General features: G+C 46.9%; 1 protein-coding gene across 1 annotated transcript in view; it reads right to left on the minus strand.

The window, feature by feature from the left end:
* sycp2l (synaptonemal complex protein 2-like) overlaps positions 1 to 17,971 on the minus strand; it is a 210,125-nt gene that overhangs the window by 38,681 nt on the left and 153,473 nt on the right. The window contains exon 27 of the mRNA XM_038796429.1: positions 8,152 to 8,266. Within this exon, the coding sequence (XP_038652357.1) occupies positions 8,152 to 8,266 (115 nt within the window). The remainder of the gene's footprint in view (positions 1 to 8,151; positions 8,267 to 17,971) is intronic.

Raw genomic sequence — 17,971 nt, forward strand, 5'->3', positions numbered from 1 at the left:
CTAAGACAAAAACCTTCCTTAAAGGGACACTCCCATGATATTATCTCCTGATAGTTATCTTCTTTGGTGGAAAATTGGTTCACTTGCTCATCCAAATATAGTGTCAGTGGGAAGTGGCTGTTTGGATGATTTTGGGAGTACTCCTGATCTAGGTAGCATCAAAAAAGGGGTTAGGGTTGTAATTTACTTCAACTTCTTTATATAGAACAGGAAAAGAACTGATTTTCTATTGGCATGGAAGAGGGAAGTGTAAGAATGCAATCCCCAAATTAACACTAAATCCTGGAATTTCAAGTCCTATTGAAATATAGAAAATAGGAGTAGGCCATTTGGCATTTCAAACTTGCTCCGCCTTTCAATATGATCACGGCTGATCTTCCAATTCAACACCACACCCACATGCTCTCCCCATACCGCTTGACACCGAGTCTCTTTCTTAAATCTATTCAGTGGCTTGGCATCCACAGCCTCCTGTGGTAGGGAATTCCATAGGTTCACTACCCATCTATCTCCATTTAAATAATATACTGCCATTCTGTTACTCCATCTGAAGTTTATAACATTTATCCATGTTATATTGCCACTGCCATGTATTTGTCCACTTACTCAACTTGTCTAAATCAAGCCTCTTAACATCCTCCTCAGCACTCACATTCCCATCAAGTTTCAAGTTTCCAAGCAAACTTGATAATATTACATTTGGTTCCCTCAGCCAAATCATTGATGTGAATAGCTGTGGGCTGAAGTGATCCCTGCGGGACCCTACTAATCACCGCCTGCTACTTTGAAAAAGACCTATTTATTCTGGCCCCTTGTTTCCTGTCTGCGAACCAATTCTCAGTTCATGCCAACACATTACGCCCAATTCTGTGCGCTTTAATTTTGCTCATTAACCTCTCGTGTAGGACATTATCAAAAGCTTTCTGAGAATCCAAATACACCACATGCACTGGTTTAACCTTATCCATTCTATGAGTTATGTCCTCAAAATATTCCAGTAGATTTGTCAAACATGATTTTACTTTCATAAATTGATGTTGACTTTGTCTAATCTCGTTGATAAGTGTCCTGTTATCACATCCACAATAGGCACTAACACTTTCTCTCCTATTGATGTTAGACTAACCATAGAATCCCTCCAATGCAGGAGGACATCTGGTCAATCGAGTCTGCACCAACCCTCTGAAAGAGCACCTTACCTTGGCCCACTCCCCCGCCCTATCCTCGTAAACCCATAACCCCACCTAACTTGCTCATCTTTGGACTGTGGGAGGACACTGGAGCACCCAGAAAAAAACCACACAGACACGGGGAGAATGCCAAAACTCCACAGAGACAATCACCCAAGTCCAGAATTAAACCTGGGTCCCTGGCGCTGTGAGGCAGCAGTGCTAACCACTGTGCCACCCCTTGCAATCTCTAATTCCCTGTTTCCTCCCTCCCTTCGTTTATCAATAGTGGGGTTGCATTTTCCAACCTGCAATCTGCCAGGATTGTTCTGTAATCTACAGAATTTTGGTAGATGACAAACAACGGTAGATTATTTCCATCGGATATTATTACCCTAGGATGTAAGTTATCAGGCCCCAGTGACTTACCGGCTTTCTGTCCCATTATTTTTTTAGTAATATTAATTTCCTGGAATTATTCCTTAGCGCTAGATGCTGAATTCCTTTGCCTTTCTGGGAAGCTATTTGTGTCTTCCTCCATGAAGACAGAACTAAAGTAACTTTTGTTTTAAAAAAACTTGCTCTGCCATTTACTTTCTCTCTAAATTAAATTCTCCTGCTTCAGACTACATTTGTCTTCGCTAATCTTTTTATTTTATGTATTTATATCAGCTTTTACAGTCTGCTTTTGTTCCTTGCAAGTTTACTCTTTCATGCTGAATCGTTTGGTCCTCTTCTGCTGAATTCTTAACTGCTCCCAGTCCTTAGGCTTGTTACATTTTTTTTCAACAATTTTATTATATGACTCCTCTTTGGATTCAATACTATTCTTAATTTCTTTTGCAATCCATGGTTGGGGATGCTTTTCTTGTTGTGTTTCTGCACCAAAAAAGAATGATTAACTTTTTTTTGAAAATAGAATTTACAGTGCAGAAGGAGGCTATTTGGCCCATCGAGTCTGCACCGGTCCTGGAAAGAGCACCCTATCCAAGGTCATCACCTCCACCTTATCCCCATAACCCACTAACCCCACCCAACACTAAGGGCAATTTTGGACACGAAGGGCAATTTATCATGGCCAATCCACCTAACCTGCACATCTTTGGACTGTGGCAGAAAACCGGAGCACCCGGAGGAACCCACGCACACATGGGGAGAACGTGCAGACTCCACACAGACAGTGACCCAAGTAAGGAATCGAAGCTGTGAAGCAATTGTGCTAACCACTATGCTACCGTGCTGCCCATTTGTTGTGTTTCTGTATATTTCATCAGTGTGTTTGTGACCTCCTGAGGTCAGTCACCATTCTCATTGTTTTACTACATATTTGATTGTTGTGTCATCTGAAAACTTTGAAATTCTGATCTGCATACCAGGTGTACATTAGAAGCAGTGGTCCTCAGTGACCTCCAGGGGCAGCGCTGCACATTTTATCCAGGTGAAAACCACCACCACTGTCTGCTTAACAAATTTTGTATCAATTGTTCCTTGAATCCGCCAACACAATTTTAATAGCCTTGGTTAGAATCAAATTTACTGACCCACCCTTCAACTCCCTCATCCAAGTCATTAATGAAAATCACAAACAGCAGAGGACTCAGAACTGATCCCTGCGGTACGCCACTGGTAACTGGGCTCCAGGCTGTATATTTGCCATCCACCATCACTCTGACTTCTATCGGTTAGCCAGTTCGTTATCCAACTGGCCAAATTTCCCACTATCCCATGCCTCCTTACTTTCTGCATAAGCCTACCATGGGGAACCTCACCAAATGCATTACTAAAATCCATGTACACCACATCCACTGCTTTACCTTCATCCACGTGCTTGGTCACCTCCTCAAAGAATTCAATAAGACTTGCGAGGCAAGACCTACCCCTCACAAATCCATGCTGACTATCCCTAATCAAGCAGCGTCTTTCCAGATGCTCAGAAATCCTATCCCTCAGTACCCTTTCCATTACTTTGCCGACCACCGAAGTAAGACTAACTGGCCTGTAATTCCCAGGGTTATCCCTATTCCCTTATTTGAAAGGGGCACGACATTCGCCACTCTCCAATCCTCTGGTACCACCCCTGTTGACAGTGAGGACGAAAAGATCATTGCCAACGGTTGCGCACTTTCATCTCTTGCTGCCCATAGAATTCTTGGATATATCCCGTCAGGCCCGGGCGACTTGTCTATCCACAATTTTTTCAAAATGCCCAACACATCTGCCTTCCTAACAAGTATCTCCTTGAGCTTACCAGTCTGTTTCACACTGTCCTCTCCAACAATATGGCAGAGTGCCAACAGGCATTTGACTGCCTGAAGGCTGTTAACCACTGCTTCTGCATTAGCCATCGCAAATTATACCAAACCATTCAAAGTGGCTGTTGATGCAAGTGATGTGGGCGTAGGTGCGGTGCTTCTACAAGACGACGACGAAGGGCTAGAGTGGCCTGTTGGTTATTTTTCAAAGAAATTGAATTCTCACCAGATTGAGAAGGAGACGACTTTGAGCTTGGTGCTGGCTTTGTAACATTTTTTAATTTATGTGACCAGCAATCCATCTGACACAATTATATATACCGATTCTAATCCATTGACATTTTTGGAGCGATTTTGGAATAACAATGCAAGACTGTTTCGATGGAGTTTATTGTTACAGCCATTTCATTTAAATATAATACATGTGGTACACGTGGCAGGACGAGAAAACGTGATAGCCGATGCTTTGCCACGAATGTGATGAAAAGAAGCACGTTCGGTGGAGAAAGAACAACTAAAATGGACTATGTCATTAAAAACGTTTGCGTGTTTTGTTTTGTTAAACAATTCTCTCAATATTTCTGAACGGAAAAGTGAAAAAGCTGTAAAACAAACTTTTTTTTCTGGGGGGGTGGGGGGTGGGGAGGTATCTTTAAGGAATGGATGTTTATCAAATAGCTGTAGCAGATGCACATCTAAGAAATGGGTGTTTATGAGATAGCTGAAGTGATGGCAGAGTGTGGGTGGAACTGGGCTGTCTGTCTTTCACTTCTGTTTTTGAGCAGGCAGCTACAGTGTGTTTAGTTTAGTTTTGCAGATTGAGAGCTGCATCCGGCAAAACCAGGTGTAATTCTGATTTGTTTCTGCATGAAAGGAATGTTTCAAATCACTTGTTCATTTAAAAGTGATAACTGCTCTCAGTAGAGAATTTAAACCTGATGTCTGTGTTGAAGAGGGCATTTGTCTTATGGATGTTGCAAGGAAAGATTAAGGGTTACTTGTAGAATATTGTATCCGTGGGGATGATTGGTGTTGATAGTTAAGATGTTTACTGTGGGCTTATAAAGTGTTAAATGGTTTCATAACTAAACATTGTTTTAATTTAAAAGTACTTTAGCTCTATGTTGCACCACACCTGTAAAGTAGGGCCGGTGTGCTCCCCATAACCATATTCCATTATAAGTTGTGGGTCAGGTGAACTCCATGATACATTTTGTGTTCTCTAAACCCTGGCCATAACAAAGTTGACTATGATAGATTTGAAAACATTACTTAAAGGGACGACAGTGGATAGGCAATGTCAAATATTCAAGGAGCGCATAGGGAACTGCAACATTTGTTCATTCCGATCTGGCACAAAGGTAAAAATGGAAAGGTGGCCAATCCATGGTTTCCAAGGGAAATTAGAGATAGTATTTGATCCAAGGAAGAAGCATACAAATTGGCCAAGAAAAAAAAAAACAGGTCTGAGCATTGGGAGCAGTTTAGGATTCAGCAAAGGACCAAAGAATTTAGGATTCAGCAAAGAAGGACCAAAGAATTGATTTAAGAATAGGTCATTAATATACGCGAGTAAGCTTGGAGGGTTTACTCTGAAAAAGTCTCTATAGGTAACGTAGAGAAAAAGATTGTTGAAGACAAGAAACAGGGGAATGTATCATAGGGGACAAAGAAATGGCTGAGCAACTAAACACAATTTTGTTCTGGCTGAATGCCATCGACTGCTGAAGAATACTTCAGCAGTCAAGCAGCCTCTGAACTTCAGGTAAGCATTGTCCAAGGCAGCCATCAGGACGCACAACAACGCAGAATCGCCGAGCAGAAACTTATAGCCAAGTCGCGCACACAGGAGTACGGCCTCAACTGGAACCTTGTATTCATGTCGCATGACATTCATCCCCCACCATCTGGCCTGGGCTTGCGAAATCCTACCGACTGCCCTGGTTGGAGATAATTCACACCTCTTTAACCTGGGATTACCCCTCTCTATGGATCTCTAAGGACTTAATTACCTGCAAATTCTCACATTCAAAATATTGTCTTGTATCTTGGACTTTTTCTATATACATGTTTCTGGAATCTACCTCTTCATTCACCCGAGGAAGGAGCAGTGCTCCGAAAGCTCGTGATTTGAACCTGGTGTTGTAAAACTTCTTACTGTGTTTTCTATGTTTTGATATCTATGTTTCTAATTAAGTTAAAACCAAGACAAATCACATAGTTTTGCCACACTCACTGGAGAAATGGTTCAAAAATGTTTCAGGAAAGGCACCTGTGCTTAGTCCTGGAAACATGACCCTTTGGAAGAGTGCAGGATTTTACCCTGGAGATGTGAGGTGCAGGCGAGTAGGTTAAAACTGGTAAAAGAGAAAAAAAAAATCAGCGCATTGGTAGGTCAGTTGAACAAACTTCCACATTTAAAAAAAAATTCAGAGTACCCAATTCTCTTTTTCCCAATTAAAGGGTAATTTAACGTGGCCAATTAACTCATCCTGCACGTCTTTGGGTTTTGGGGTGAAACCTACGTAAACACCGGGGGGGGGGGGGGGATGTGCAAACTCCACACGACAGTGAACCAGAGCTGGGATAGAACCTGGGACCTCGGCGCTGTGAGGCAGCAATGCTAAACCACAGCGCCACCGTGCTGTCCCTACTTTCACATTTTAAGGGTGACATTAGGTTGCTTGAGCAAAAACCCTTCAGGAAAGGCAAGTTGCCTATCATACTCTAACTGTTCTGTTGAATGCAAGAACATAAGAGGACTTCCCTCAACCATGCTTCCCCTAATCAATATGACCGCTCACTTACTAGAACTCATGTTCACAGCCCTTGCCAAATCCCTTGGTTCCTTAATACGCAAATACATTTTCAAAATTTACTGCGAAGGACAGACACAATGGCATAGTGTTTGAGCACTGCTGCCTCACAGTGCCAGGGAACCAAGGTCAATTCCAGTCTTGGGTGACTGTGTTGTGTTTCCACATTCTCCACGTGTGTGCGTGGGGTTCCTCTGGGTGCTCTGGTTTCTTCCCACAGTCCAAAGATGTGCAGGTTAGGTGGATTGGCCATGCTAAATTTCCCCTTAGTGACCACGGAGGTGCGGGTTAAATGAGGTTGCAGGGATAGGCGGAAGCCTGGTTAGTGCACTCTTTCAGAGGGTCAGTGCAGGCTCAATGGGCCAAATGGCCTCCTTCTACACTGTAGGGATTCCATGATTCTATAAATCCAGGAGGATTGACAGCCCTAACATGTAGGTGTATATGTAACTGTAGTCAGCTTTCCTGATCTGGTTAGGTCATGAACTTACTGCCGAATACAAGAGCATGACACAATGGTCCTGACCACCATCAACTGGGCCATCTCGAGCCATGCCTTCTTAGGAATACATTTTTCCAGCTCCTCACACATTCCAGCAGTCTATTAAACAATGCATCTGTGATGAATGTTATCAGTAGCTGATATAATGGTGCCTTACCTTTAATGCATTGGCCCTTTAAGACCGGGCTTGGAACCCTGGGGGACTGCGCCTCTGGCTCCGCCCCCAGGAAACGGTATACAAGGTAAGGCTCACTCAGGCAACATGTGATGAGCACACTTCTCGGCTGCTGTACAGTTCCCAGATGATTAAAGTCTTTGAATCATCTACCTTCTCTCCTGTGTCGTGATTGAGGGTATCTCAGCATCATTAAATTGAGGCGTAGCCACCAACTGTTCCAAACCCAAAACTTCTCGCTCTTAACTATTCCATCAGTGGATTGGCCCTACTTTGTTGTTAATTTTCCCAATTAAGAGGCAATTTAGCACGGTCAATCCACCTACCCTACACACTTTTGGGTTGTAGGGGGCGAGACCCACGCAGAAAAGGAAAAAATGTGCAAACCACGGACAGTGACCTGGGGCTGGGATAAAACCTGGGTCCTTGGTGCCATTAGGCAGCAGTGATAACACAACTGTGCCACCATACGGTAGCATTGTGGATAGCACAATCGCTTCACAGCTCCAGGGTCGCAGGTTCGATTCCGGCTTGGGTCACTGTCTGTGCGGAGTCTGCACATCCTCCCAGTGTGTGCGTGGGTTTCCTCCGGGTGCTCCGGTTTCCTCCCACAGTCCAAAGATGTGCAGGTTAGGTGGATTGGCCATGATAAATTGCCCTTAGTGTTGGGTGGGGTTACTGGGTTATGGGGTTACTGGGTTATGGGGATAGGGTGGAGGTGTTAACCTTGGGTAGGGTGCTCATTCCAGGAGCCGGTGCAGACTCGATGGGCCGAATGGCCTCCTTCTGCACTGTAAGTTCTATGTTACTACTCTTGATTGGTCCCATTAATAGCAGACTTAAGATCATGTCATGCAGGTCTTCAAACCCTCTGCCACACAACTGACATCAAACAAGAAAGCAATATGATGACGATGTCTGCATTAAAGTGCCACAGGCAGACCCCAAAATTCCTTCCGAGTTTTTGACGTGATATTTTAACCATATACCCAAGTCCACTTCCAGCTTATCTCAAGTGAAAATCAAAACCTTTATTTCTTCCACATAAGCATTCCATGCTAGGCCTTCAATACTACAGGCATCAATCATATTTTTGAAATTGATCAAAGCATAAAACATACAGGATGACTGCATTTATTTTCAGACTTTGAGGTTTACTTCACAATATTGAATTGCAACATTTCTGGATTGGGATTTCAGCAGCAGAACTATTACAAATTTAAGATTAAGGTCTTACTTTTAATTCTTTTGACGTGCTGTACAGGTGTGTGTTGTTGATCTGAAAAATCTGAAAAAATCTGTCCAATTTGAGACATTTCCTGGTTTTCTTTTGGAGTTAGTGACTCAGCTGCCTTCAGGAAAAAACAAATAAAGCTTTAAATCAACTTACATTTCCTTATTATAAATAATCTTAGTGCCAGTTGCATAAGAATTAAATTTTGTAGCCATATACTGTATTTAATTACACAATATGAACATCATATGTGGACAGGTATCACAGACACACAACTATTTATGCCTCCTGGAAATTTGCAGCTCTTTATGCAGAAAGAGAAAATAAATTGACAACAGAGAATATATTGCACATTCGTCCACAAAACCACCATTTTCATATGTCATAGTATGGCTGTATTTAGCAGTATTTAAAGAAGGCGAATTGATTTTGATCATTGAACAACACAATAGTAACAAACTTAATTCCTTAGAAAAAAATAATCATCTGCTGAGATCATGGGCTGGATTCTCCAATGTTGGGGCTATATCTCCAGACTGGCATGGGAACGGTGGTGTTTTACACCAGGAAAACCGGTGCACAACGCCCACTGATTCCCACTTTTGCTGGCGGCGAGCAGCCAGGTAGTGTAGAGCTCCCAGCTCTAGTTGCTGATACGCCCGGGAGAATTGCCGGCTCCGTGGCAACACATGCGCACACCGACGACTTGCAGCGGAGGCCGCTCGCATACCCAGCCCGCGAAATAGCGCCCCCCCCCCCCCTCTATCGGCCGGCTTGCATGCCCTGGACGGCCCCACCAGTGACCCAAGCCCCGAATAATGTCCTGTCTCCCCGCGGATTGGCCCTCGGGAATGGGAGTGGCACATGGCGGCACCGTCGGGAACTCAGCCAGTCGGGGGGGGGGGGGGAGCATCAGTGGGGCAGGCCTCAGACAATGGCCTGAGGGCGTCGATATGGCACAGAGTCTGGTGCTTTGGAGGGGGCGGAGCATCGCAAAAGTGACACCACCCCAGATTTGGTCAGGAAATGTGATTCTCCGTCCGTTTGCTGAACGCAATTTCGGCACCAGCGACCGGAGAATCCGGCCTCATATTCCTTGTACATGGGTAGGTGAACACCAGAAAGAGGCATTCAAGGAGCAGAGAGTTCAGAACAACTGTTTTCCTTCCAAGTAATATCATGGGATTCCCATTCTCCAAGGAGCATATTTGATAGGAAGGCAAAAAAGGAAATGTTAGGCCAGATGCTGTAGGAGGGGATGCAATGAGAGGGTTGATGCACTATCAATTACGACGAGACGAGAGTAGAGTCTAGCCTCCTGCAGCTGCTGCCGAAATAGTATGTTAGCGTTTATTAACAGGGGGCTTAAGTTTAAGAGCTGCGGGGTTATGCTGCAACTGTACATGACCCTGGTGAGACCACATTTGGAGTATTGTGTGCAGTTCTGGTCACCTCACTATAGGAAGGATGTGGAAGCATTGGAAAGGGTGCAAAGGAGATTTACCAGGATGCTGCCTGGTTTGCAGGAATAGTCTTATGAAGAAAGGTTGAGGGAGCTAGGTTGAGGGAGCTAGGGCTTTTCTCTTTGGAGCGGAGGAGGATGCGAGGCGACTTAATAGAGGTTTAGAAGATGATGAGGGGAATAGATAGACTGGACGTTCAGAGACTATTTCCTCGGGTGGACGTAGCTGTTATAAGGGGGCATAACTGCAAGGTTCAGGGTAGGAGATATAGAAGGGATGTCCGAGGTAGGTTCTTTATTCAGAGAGTGGATAAGGTGTGGAATGGACTGCCTGCTGCCTACCTCCTTTTTTAAACAGTGGTGTCACGTTTGTTAATTTCCAATCCGCCGGGGCCATCCCAGAGTCTAGTGAATTTTGGTAAATTATCACTAGTGCATTTTCAATTTCCCTAGCCATCTCTTTTAGCACTCTGGGATGCATTCTATCAGGGCCAGGAGACTTGTCTACCTTTAGCCCCATTAGCTTGCCCATCACTCCCTCCTTAGTGATAACAATCATTTCACGGTCCTCACCTGTCACAGCCTCATTTCTATCAGTCGCTGGCATGTTATTTGTGTCTTCCACTGTGAAGACCGACCCAAAAGACCTGTTCAGTTCCTCAGCCATTTCCTCATCTCCCATTATTAAAACTCCCTTCTCATCCTCTAAAGGACCAATATTTACCTTAGCCACTCTTTTTTGTTTTATATATTTGTAGAAACTTTGACTATCTGTTTTTATATTCTGATCAAGTTGACTCTCATAATCTATCTTACTGTTCTTTATAGCATTTTTAGTAGCTTTCTGTTGCCCCCTAAAGATTTCCCAGTCCTCTAATCTCCCACTAATCTTTGCCACTTTGTATGCTTTTTCCTTCAATTTGATACTCTCCCTTATTTCCTTAGATATCCACGTTCGATTTTCCCTCTTTCTACTGTCCTGGTTGGTATAAACGTTTGCTGAGCACTGAAAAATCGCTTGGAAGGTTCTCCGCTGTTCCTCAACTGTTCCACCATGAAGTCTTTGCTCCCAGTTTACCTTAGCTAGTTCTTCTCTCATCCCATTGTAATCTCCTTTGTTTAAGCACAAAACACTAGTATTTGATTTTACCTTCTCACCCTCCATCTGTATTTTAAATTCCACCATATTGTGATCGCTCCTTCCGAGAGGGTCCCTAACTATGAGATCATGAATCAGTCCTGTCTCATTACACAGGACAAGATCTAGGACCGCTTGTTCCCTCGTAGGTTCCATTACATACTGTTCTAGGAAACTATTGCGGATACATTCTATAAACTCCTCCTCAAGACTGCCTTGACCGACCTGGTTAAACCAATCGACATGTAGATTAATATCCCCCATGATAACTGCTGTACCATTTCTACATGCATCTGTTATTTCTTTGATTATTGCCTGCCCCACCATAATGTTACTATTTGGTGGCCTATAGACTACTCCTATCAGTGACATTTTCGCCTTACTGTTCCTGATTTCCACCCAAATGGATTCAACCTTATCCTCCATAGCACCGATGTCATCCCTTACTATTGCCCGGATGTCATCCTTAAATAACAGAGCTACACCACCTCCCTCACCATCCACTCTGTCCTTCAGAATAGTTTGATACCCTCGGATATTTAACTCCCAGTCGTGACCATCCTTTAACCATGTTTCAGTAATGGCCACTAAATCATAGTCATTTACGATGATTTGCGCCATCAACTCATTTACCTTATTGCGAATACTACGAGCAGTCAGGTAAAGTACACTTATGTTGGCTTTTGTACCTGTTTTGAATCTTAATACCTTAATCAGTAACCTCTCCTAAGTTATATTTCCTCAACTTTTCTCCTAATTTTCCTTGTCGTTGAACCCATGTCTTCATGTAACAACCTGCCGCATCGCTTACCATTAATGTTTTTACTTCCCGTTTTATTCCTTTTAGTATTATTGGGCCTATTCACTGAGTTCCCCTCAGTTCACTGTACCTTGTACCGTCGCCCTTTTAATTTTTGACTGGAGCTTTTCTGTCTTCCACTTTCCCCCTTACTTCCTTTTGCTTCTGACCCTGTTTTACTACCTTCCAACTTCCTGCATCGGTTCCCATCCCCCTGCCACATTAGTTTAAACCCTCCCCTAAGAAAGTGGTAAATGCTGCCGTCCGCTTCAAAGGCGGTGTACGGGCAGTCTGCCTTGCGAATGGGGAGCTGGTGGTAGGCAGATTTCAGGTCCACTGTCGAGAAGACCCGGTACTGTGCGTGGGAGGGGGTACGCATTGAGCTGCGTGTACCGATTGATGGTCTGACTGTAGTCAATGACCATTCTGTTTTTCTCCCCAGCTTTCACAACTACCACTTGGCTCCAGGGGCTGTTGCTGGCCTCGATGATGCCTTCCCGCAGCAGCCGCTGGACCTCAGACCTGATGAAGGTCCTGTCCTGGGCACTGTACCGTCTGCTCCTGGTGGCGACGGGTTTGCAATCCAGGGTGAGGTTTGCAAACAGAGAAGGCAGGTCAACCTTAAACGTTGTGAGACCGCAGACAGTAAGGGGTGGTAGGGGCCTGCCGAATTTCAGTATTAGACTTGAGGTTGCACTGGAAGTCCAGACCGAGTAGCAAGGCAGCGCAGAGGTTGGGGAGGACATGGAGGCGGAGGTCGCTGAACTCTACGCCCTGGATGGTGAGGGTGGCGGTGCAGTACCCCCAGATCGCCATGGAGTGGGATCCGGAGGCCAGGAAGATTCTCTGGTTAATGGGGTGTACCGCGAGGGAGCAGCACCTTACCGTATCGAGGTGGATGAAGCTCTGTGCTCCTGGAGTCAAGGAGGCATGATGCCTTGCGCCCATCGACCTTTACCATCGTCAACGCGGTTGCGCGATTGTGCGGCCGGGGCTGGTCAATCGTGATGGAGGTGAGCTGTAGCTGGTGTTGGAAGGCCCCTGGCTGGTCGGCGGCGGTTGCAGGTATGAGCGGCCCGATGAAGTGCCCGACGAGCAGGGGTCCGGAGGTGGGGAAGATGGCGGCACCCACGGGGCGCACATGGCGGGCAGCTTTAAAGATGGCAGTGCCCATGGGCCTCATGGGGGAAGGGGGCGGGGGAAGATGGCGGCGCCCATGGACCGCGCGTGTCCCGAGGCAAGCAAGCTGGCGGCGTCCATGGGCCGCACGTGGTCTGAGGCGAGGAATATGGCGACGCCCACAGGCTGCACGTGGGTTGCGGGGGCGAAAATGGCAGCGCCCACGAGTCGCACGCTGGGGGGGGGGGGGGGGGGCGGTGCAGAAACAATGGGTCTGGTTACAGCAGTGATCGAGTGGGCCTGGCACACAGCAGTGAAATGTCCTTTCTTCCTGCAGACCTTGCAGAGTGCGTTCCGCGCCAGGCAGCGCTGCCGGGGGTGCTTTGTCTGTCCACAGAAGTAGCACTTGGGTCCCCCAGGGTTGGCTGGCTGCCACGCGGCACAGGCTTGTGGTTGGCTGGGGGCGGTCCACAATGTCCAGGAGGGGGGGCGCCATGCGGTCGGGGCCGTACGCTTGTACATTACGGGAGGCGACCATTAGTGAGATCACGAGTTTCCTGGTCGTCGCGAGGTCGAGGTTAGCCCCTTCTAAGAGGCGCTGGTGGATGTACGCCATCCCTGTGCCCATAACAAAAGCGTCCCTAATTAGGAGTTCAGAATGTTCAACGGCCGAAACGGCCTGGCAAACGCATTCCCTCGCCAGGGCATGCAGGGCACGCCAGAAATCTTCCAGACTCACCGGGGAGTTGATGCCGCGTGGACAGGAGGTGCCTGGCGTAGAGTTTGTTGGTCTGCTGGTGTAGTTCTCTTTCAGTAGCGCCATGGACTCAAAGTAGGTAAGCGCATCCTGGATGAGGGGAAAGATATCAGAGCTCAGCCGTGTATACAAGATCTGGAGTTTCTGTGGCTCTGTGGGTGTTTCTGTCGCAGATCCCATGTAGGCTTCAAAGCAAGCTAGCCAATATGCAAAGGCCGACTTGGCATTGTCTGCTTGAGGGTGCAGCTGCAGGCGATTCGGCTTGATGTGGAGGTCCATCATTGTAAAATCCCGGCTTAATAAAATGATGCACTATCAATTACGACCAGATGAGAGTAGAGTGTAGTCGAGGCTTTATTACGCAGAGATGTGTAGCCTCCCGCAGCTGCTGCCGAAATGGCTGCAGCTCAGTGAGCGCACACATTTATACTCCGCCTACTGGGCGGAGCCAGCAGGTAGGGATCTACCCCCCCTACCTGTAGTACAGGAGCCTTACCGTATTACACCGCATACGTGATAATTATACAACAGTGGTGACTACCACAAGGGTATGAAAAAGTACTGGCAAATAAATTCAAAGAAAACCTTAAGATATTTGTTTATAAACGCAGGAAGAGCAAGAGGAAAGAGAGGGGCCTATTAGAGGCCACAAGGATAACTCGTCTGCAGATGGTAGCAAGGCAGGAGTAGGATTGTTAATCAATACTTTGGCATAATCTTGTCAATGGCATGCTGTTCCCATTGGCAGAACTGGGTATATGTGCCACTTCCATTCTCTTGCTTCTTCCAGTTTCCCAACGATTACATTTCAAATTTATTTTGCTAGTGGCGTGACCAGGAAACGTGTTCATGCAGCAGAACATATTAAGTAGTGAGACACGGCATCAGCTGATAATTCTCCAGCTAAAAGGGAGGGGGCTACAATAGAGCCTCCTGGTCAAACAGGAAGACTTCTGCGAAGCTTAACATCTCCGTGGGCTCCAGAATCCAGGTCCTTTGACCAATTGGTGCAATCCCTGATCCTCTATAATTGTGCAGCGTTAACACATTTCATACAGCCACAGTCATCTAGGTGAAACAGCATCTGCTTTTGTAACCAGACTTCAACAACTGTCAGTACATTGTGAATTTTGGTACTTACATAGATATACATAGAATTTACAGTGCAGGAGGCCGCCATTCGGTCCATCGAGTCTGCACCGGCTCTTGGAAAGAGCACCCTACCCAAGGTCAACACCTCCACCCTATCCCCATAACCCAGCAACCCCACCCAACACTAAGGGCAATTTTGGACACTAAGGGCAATTTATCATGGCCAATCCACCTAACCTGTACATCTTTGGACTGTGGGAGGAAACTGGAGCACCCGGAGGAAACCCACGCACACACGGGGAGGATGTGCAGACTCCGCACAGACAGTGACCCAAGCCTGAATCGAACCTGGGACCCTGGTGCTGTGAAGCGATTGTGCTATCCACAATGCTACCGTGCTGCCCTTCAACATCATGCTGCATGACGATTTAGTCTTTGAGATCAACTTAAATATTCAGGGCAAGTTTCTGACAGTATCCAAGATATCCTTGGACAAGTTGGCTCAAGCAACTGCAAACACTGGATGAAGCGCTTTGAATCACAAAAAGTGTGCAGTCTGGAATGAACTACCTGGGAAGGTGGTCGAGGTGGGTTGCCCCACATCCTTTAAAAGTACCTGGATGAGTACTTGGCACATCATGACATTCAAGGCTATGGCCAAGTGCTGGAAAATGGGATTATGCAGCCAGGTCTGGTATTTTTCATGCATCAGTGCAGACTCAATGGGCCTCTTCTGCACTGTATTATTCTGTGATTCTGAGACCGAGGAAAACCAGTTATGGTGGGAAGTGATGACCCCTCAAGGTTCCTGAAGTGAGTGGGCAGCAGAGCCAGAAAAGAAGAAAAGAAGAAAAGCAACCAGCAGTCACAAGGTTTGTAACGGTTGTGGGAGAGAACATTCCAAGGTCAGATGCAGATACAAATAATTCAGCTGTAATAAGAAAGGCCATTTGCAAGCCAGATGATGAGTCAGAGAATCTACTACAAGTTCCCAACTCGACTCCAGTCAACAAGCTTGAGAAAGGCCCTGTAAAAAATCAGAAGCATACAAGCTTAACATGAGAGATTAAGTAAAACACCCCCCATTGAGATTGTCCATGTTGTTCATGGCCATCCACTTAAAATTGAGGTTGATACAGGGGTGGCTGCCACCATAGTGGGTGAGCAAACATTAAAGCATCTGCAGGGAGGGCTGCAGCTTGTGAATCTCAGCAGTACTTCAGCCATCTTAGCCACCAATACTGGAGAGGCATTATGGATATTGGGTCGGCACCCACACCTGTATCATATCAACGTCAGTCAGCCCAGCTGCCATTGATCGTTGCGGAACGGGGGGGGGGGGGGAAAGAGAGAAGAGGACAGGCCTCATGGGGCGTGATCGGCTGAAGGAAGTGAAACTAAATTGGTTAGAAATATTCAACATCAGCAGAGAAGGCGTTTGATCGGCTGTAGTGGTGTGTTTAATGGAGGTAGCACGGTAGCATAGTGGTTAGCATCAATGCTTCACAGCTCCAGGGTCCCAGGTTCGATTCCCGGCTGGGTCACTGTCTGTGCGGAGTCTGCACGTCCTCCCCGTGTGTGCGTGGGTTTCCTCCGGGTGCTCCGGTTTCCTCCCACAGTCCAAAGATGTGCGGGTTAGGTGGATTGGCCATGCTAAATTGCCCATAGTGTCCTAAAAAGTAAGGTTAAGGGGGAGTTGTTGGGTTACGGGTATAGGGTGGATACGTGAGTTTGATCATTGCTCGGCACAACATCAAGGGCCGAAGGGCCTGTTCTGTGCTGTACTGTTCTATTCTATTCTAGGTGCTGGGGTGGTTTGGGTTCGGGCAGGGGTTTGTGGATGCGCACGGATGCAGACAAACCGAGTGAGTGCGGGGACTTCGGGTTGCATTGGGGTACAAGGCAGGGGTGCCTGCTCCCCGTCGCTTTTCGCCTTGGCGATATGAGCCGCTGGCAATGGGGTTTAGGATGTCGAGGAACTGGAGGGGGATTGAGCGGGGGAGCGGGTTGGGGGGGGGGGGGGGGGGGGGGCATTGAGCACATTGCGTGTGGATGATCATGTGTCTTGGACCCAGTGGGCTGTCTCAGAGGCATCATGGAGATCCTGGGAGAACTTGACCTGGTTTCAGGATACAAATTGAATATGGGAAAAGAGCAAGGTGTTCCCGCTAGAGGCCAGAGGGCAGGAAAGGAGGCTACGGGAGTTGCCGTTTAGGTTGGAGAGGGGAGAGTTTCAGGTATTTGGGTATTCAGGTGGCGCAGAGTTGGGTGCAGTTGCATAAACTGAACCAGGCTCGGCTAGTGGGGCACATGAAGGGGGACTTTGGAGGTGGGATGTGCTGCCACTCTCACTGGCAGGGCGGGTGCAAAGTGGATATGATGGCGCTGCCTAGGTTTCTGTTTGCATTTCAGAACCTTCCAATCTTTGTCCCCAAGTCATTTTTTAGGAAGGTCAATGGGCTGATCTATGGGTTTATGTGGGCGGGGAAACCTCGTGGGTCAGACGGGCTTTCTTGGAGCAGAGCCGAGTGGTAAAGATGGCGTTGCCGAATATGATGAACTATTACTGGGTGGCAAATATTGCTATGGTTAGAAAATGGGTCGTGGGGGAGGGGTCGGTATGGGGGCTGGTTGAGGCAGCATTGTGTAGGTGTACGTGTTTGAGGGCCTTGTTGTTGACACCTTTACTGTTCTCGCTGGCCAGGTACTCCATGAGGTGGGTTGCCCTAAGGGTGTGGGGCAGTGGAGGTAGCACGTTGGGGCTGGAGAGTGCCTCAGTGTGGGCACCCATCTGTAATGACCACAGGTTTGCACTGGCAGGACTTATTGCGAGTTTTAGGGGTAGCAGCAGGCAGGGATTAAGCGCTTTTTGACTTGTTTATAGGAGGCAAATCTGCAGGGTTGGAGGACCTGGAGGAAGTATACAAGTTGCCCAGGACTTTATGTACCTGCAGGTTCGGGACTTCGTAAGGAAGTCCTTTCCTGGGCTGCTGCCCCTGGGGTTGCAAAACAATGTGCTGTTGAAGGATGAAATATGGGAGGGGAATGTGTCGGATGTCTATAAGGAGTTGATGGAGTGGGAGGGAGCCCTGCTCAGGGATATTAAGCATAAATTGGAGCAGGTGCTGGGAAAGGAGGTCGGGGCTAAGATGAGGCGCTGTGGGGGTAAACACTTCCTCATCATGTGCCAGGTTAAGCCTCATCCAGTTTAAAGTGGTACATAGGGCTCATATGATGGTGGTGAGGATGAATAGGTTCTATGCAGGATAGAGGACAGGTGTGGGCACTGTGCAGGAGGGCCCACAAATCACGTCCACATTTTTGGGCGTGTCGGAGATCGAGGAGGTTCTCGGACATGATGTCCAAGGTGCTGGGTGTGGAGGTGGTTCCGAGTCCAAAAGTGGAGATGTTCGGGATGTTGGAAGACCCGGGAGTGAGACAGGCTGATGTTCTGGC

The sequence above is a fragment of the Scyliorhinus canicula genome, chromosome 5, assembly GCF_902713615.1.
Source record: "Scyliorhinus canicula chromosome 5, sScyCan1.1, whole genome shotgun sequence".
NCBI classification, from domain to species: Eukaryota; Metazoa; Chordata; class Chondrichthyes; order Carcharhiniformes; family Scyliorhinidae; genus Scyliorhinus; species Scyliorhinus canicula.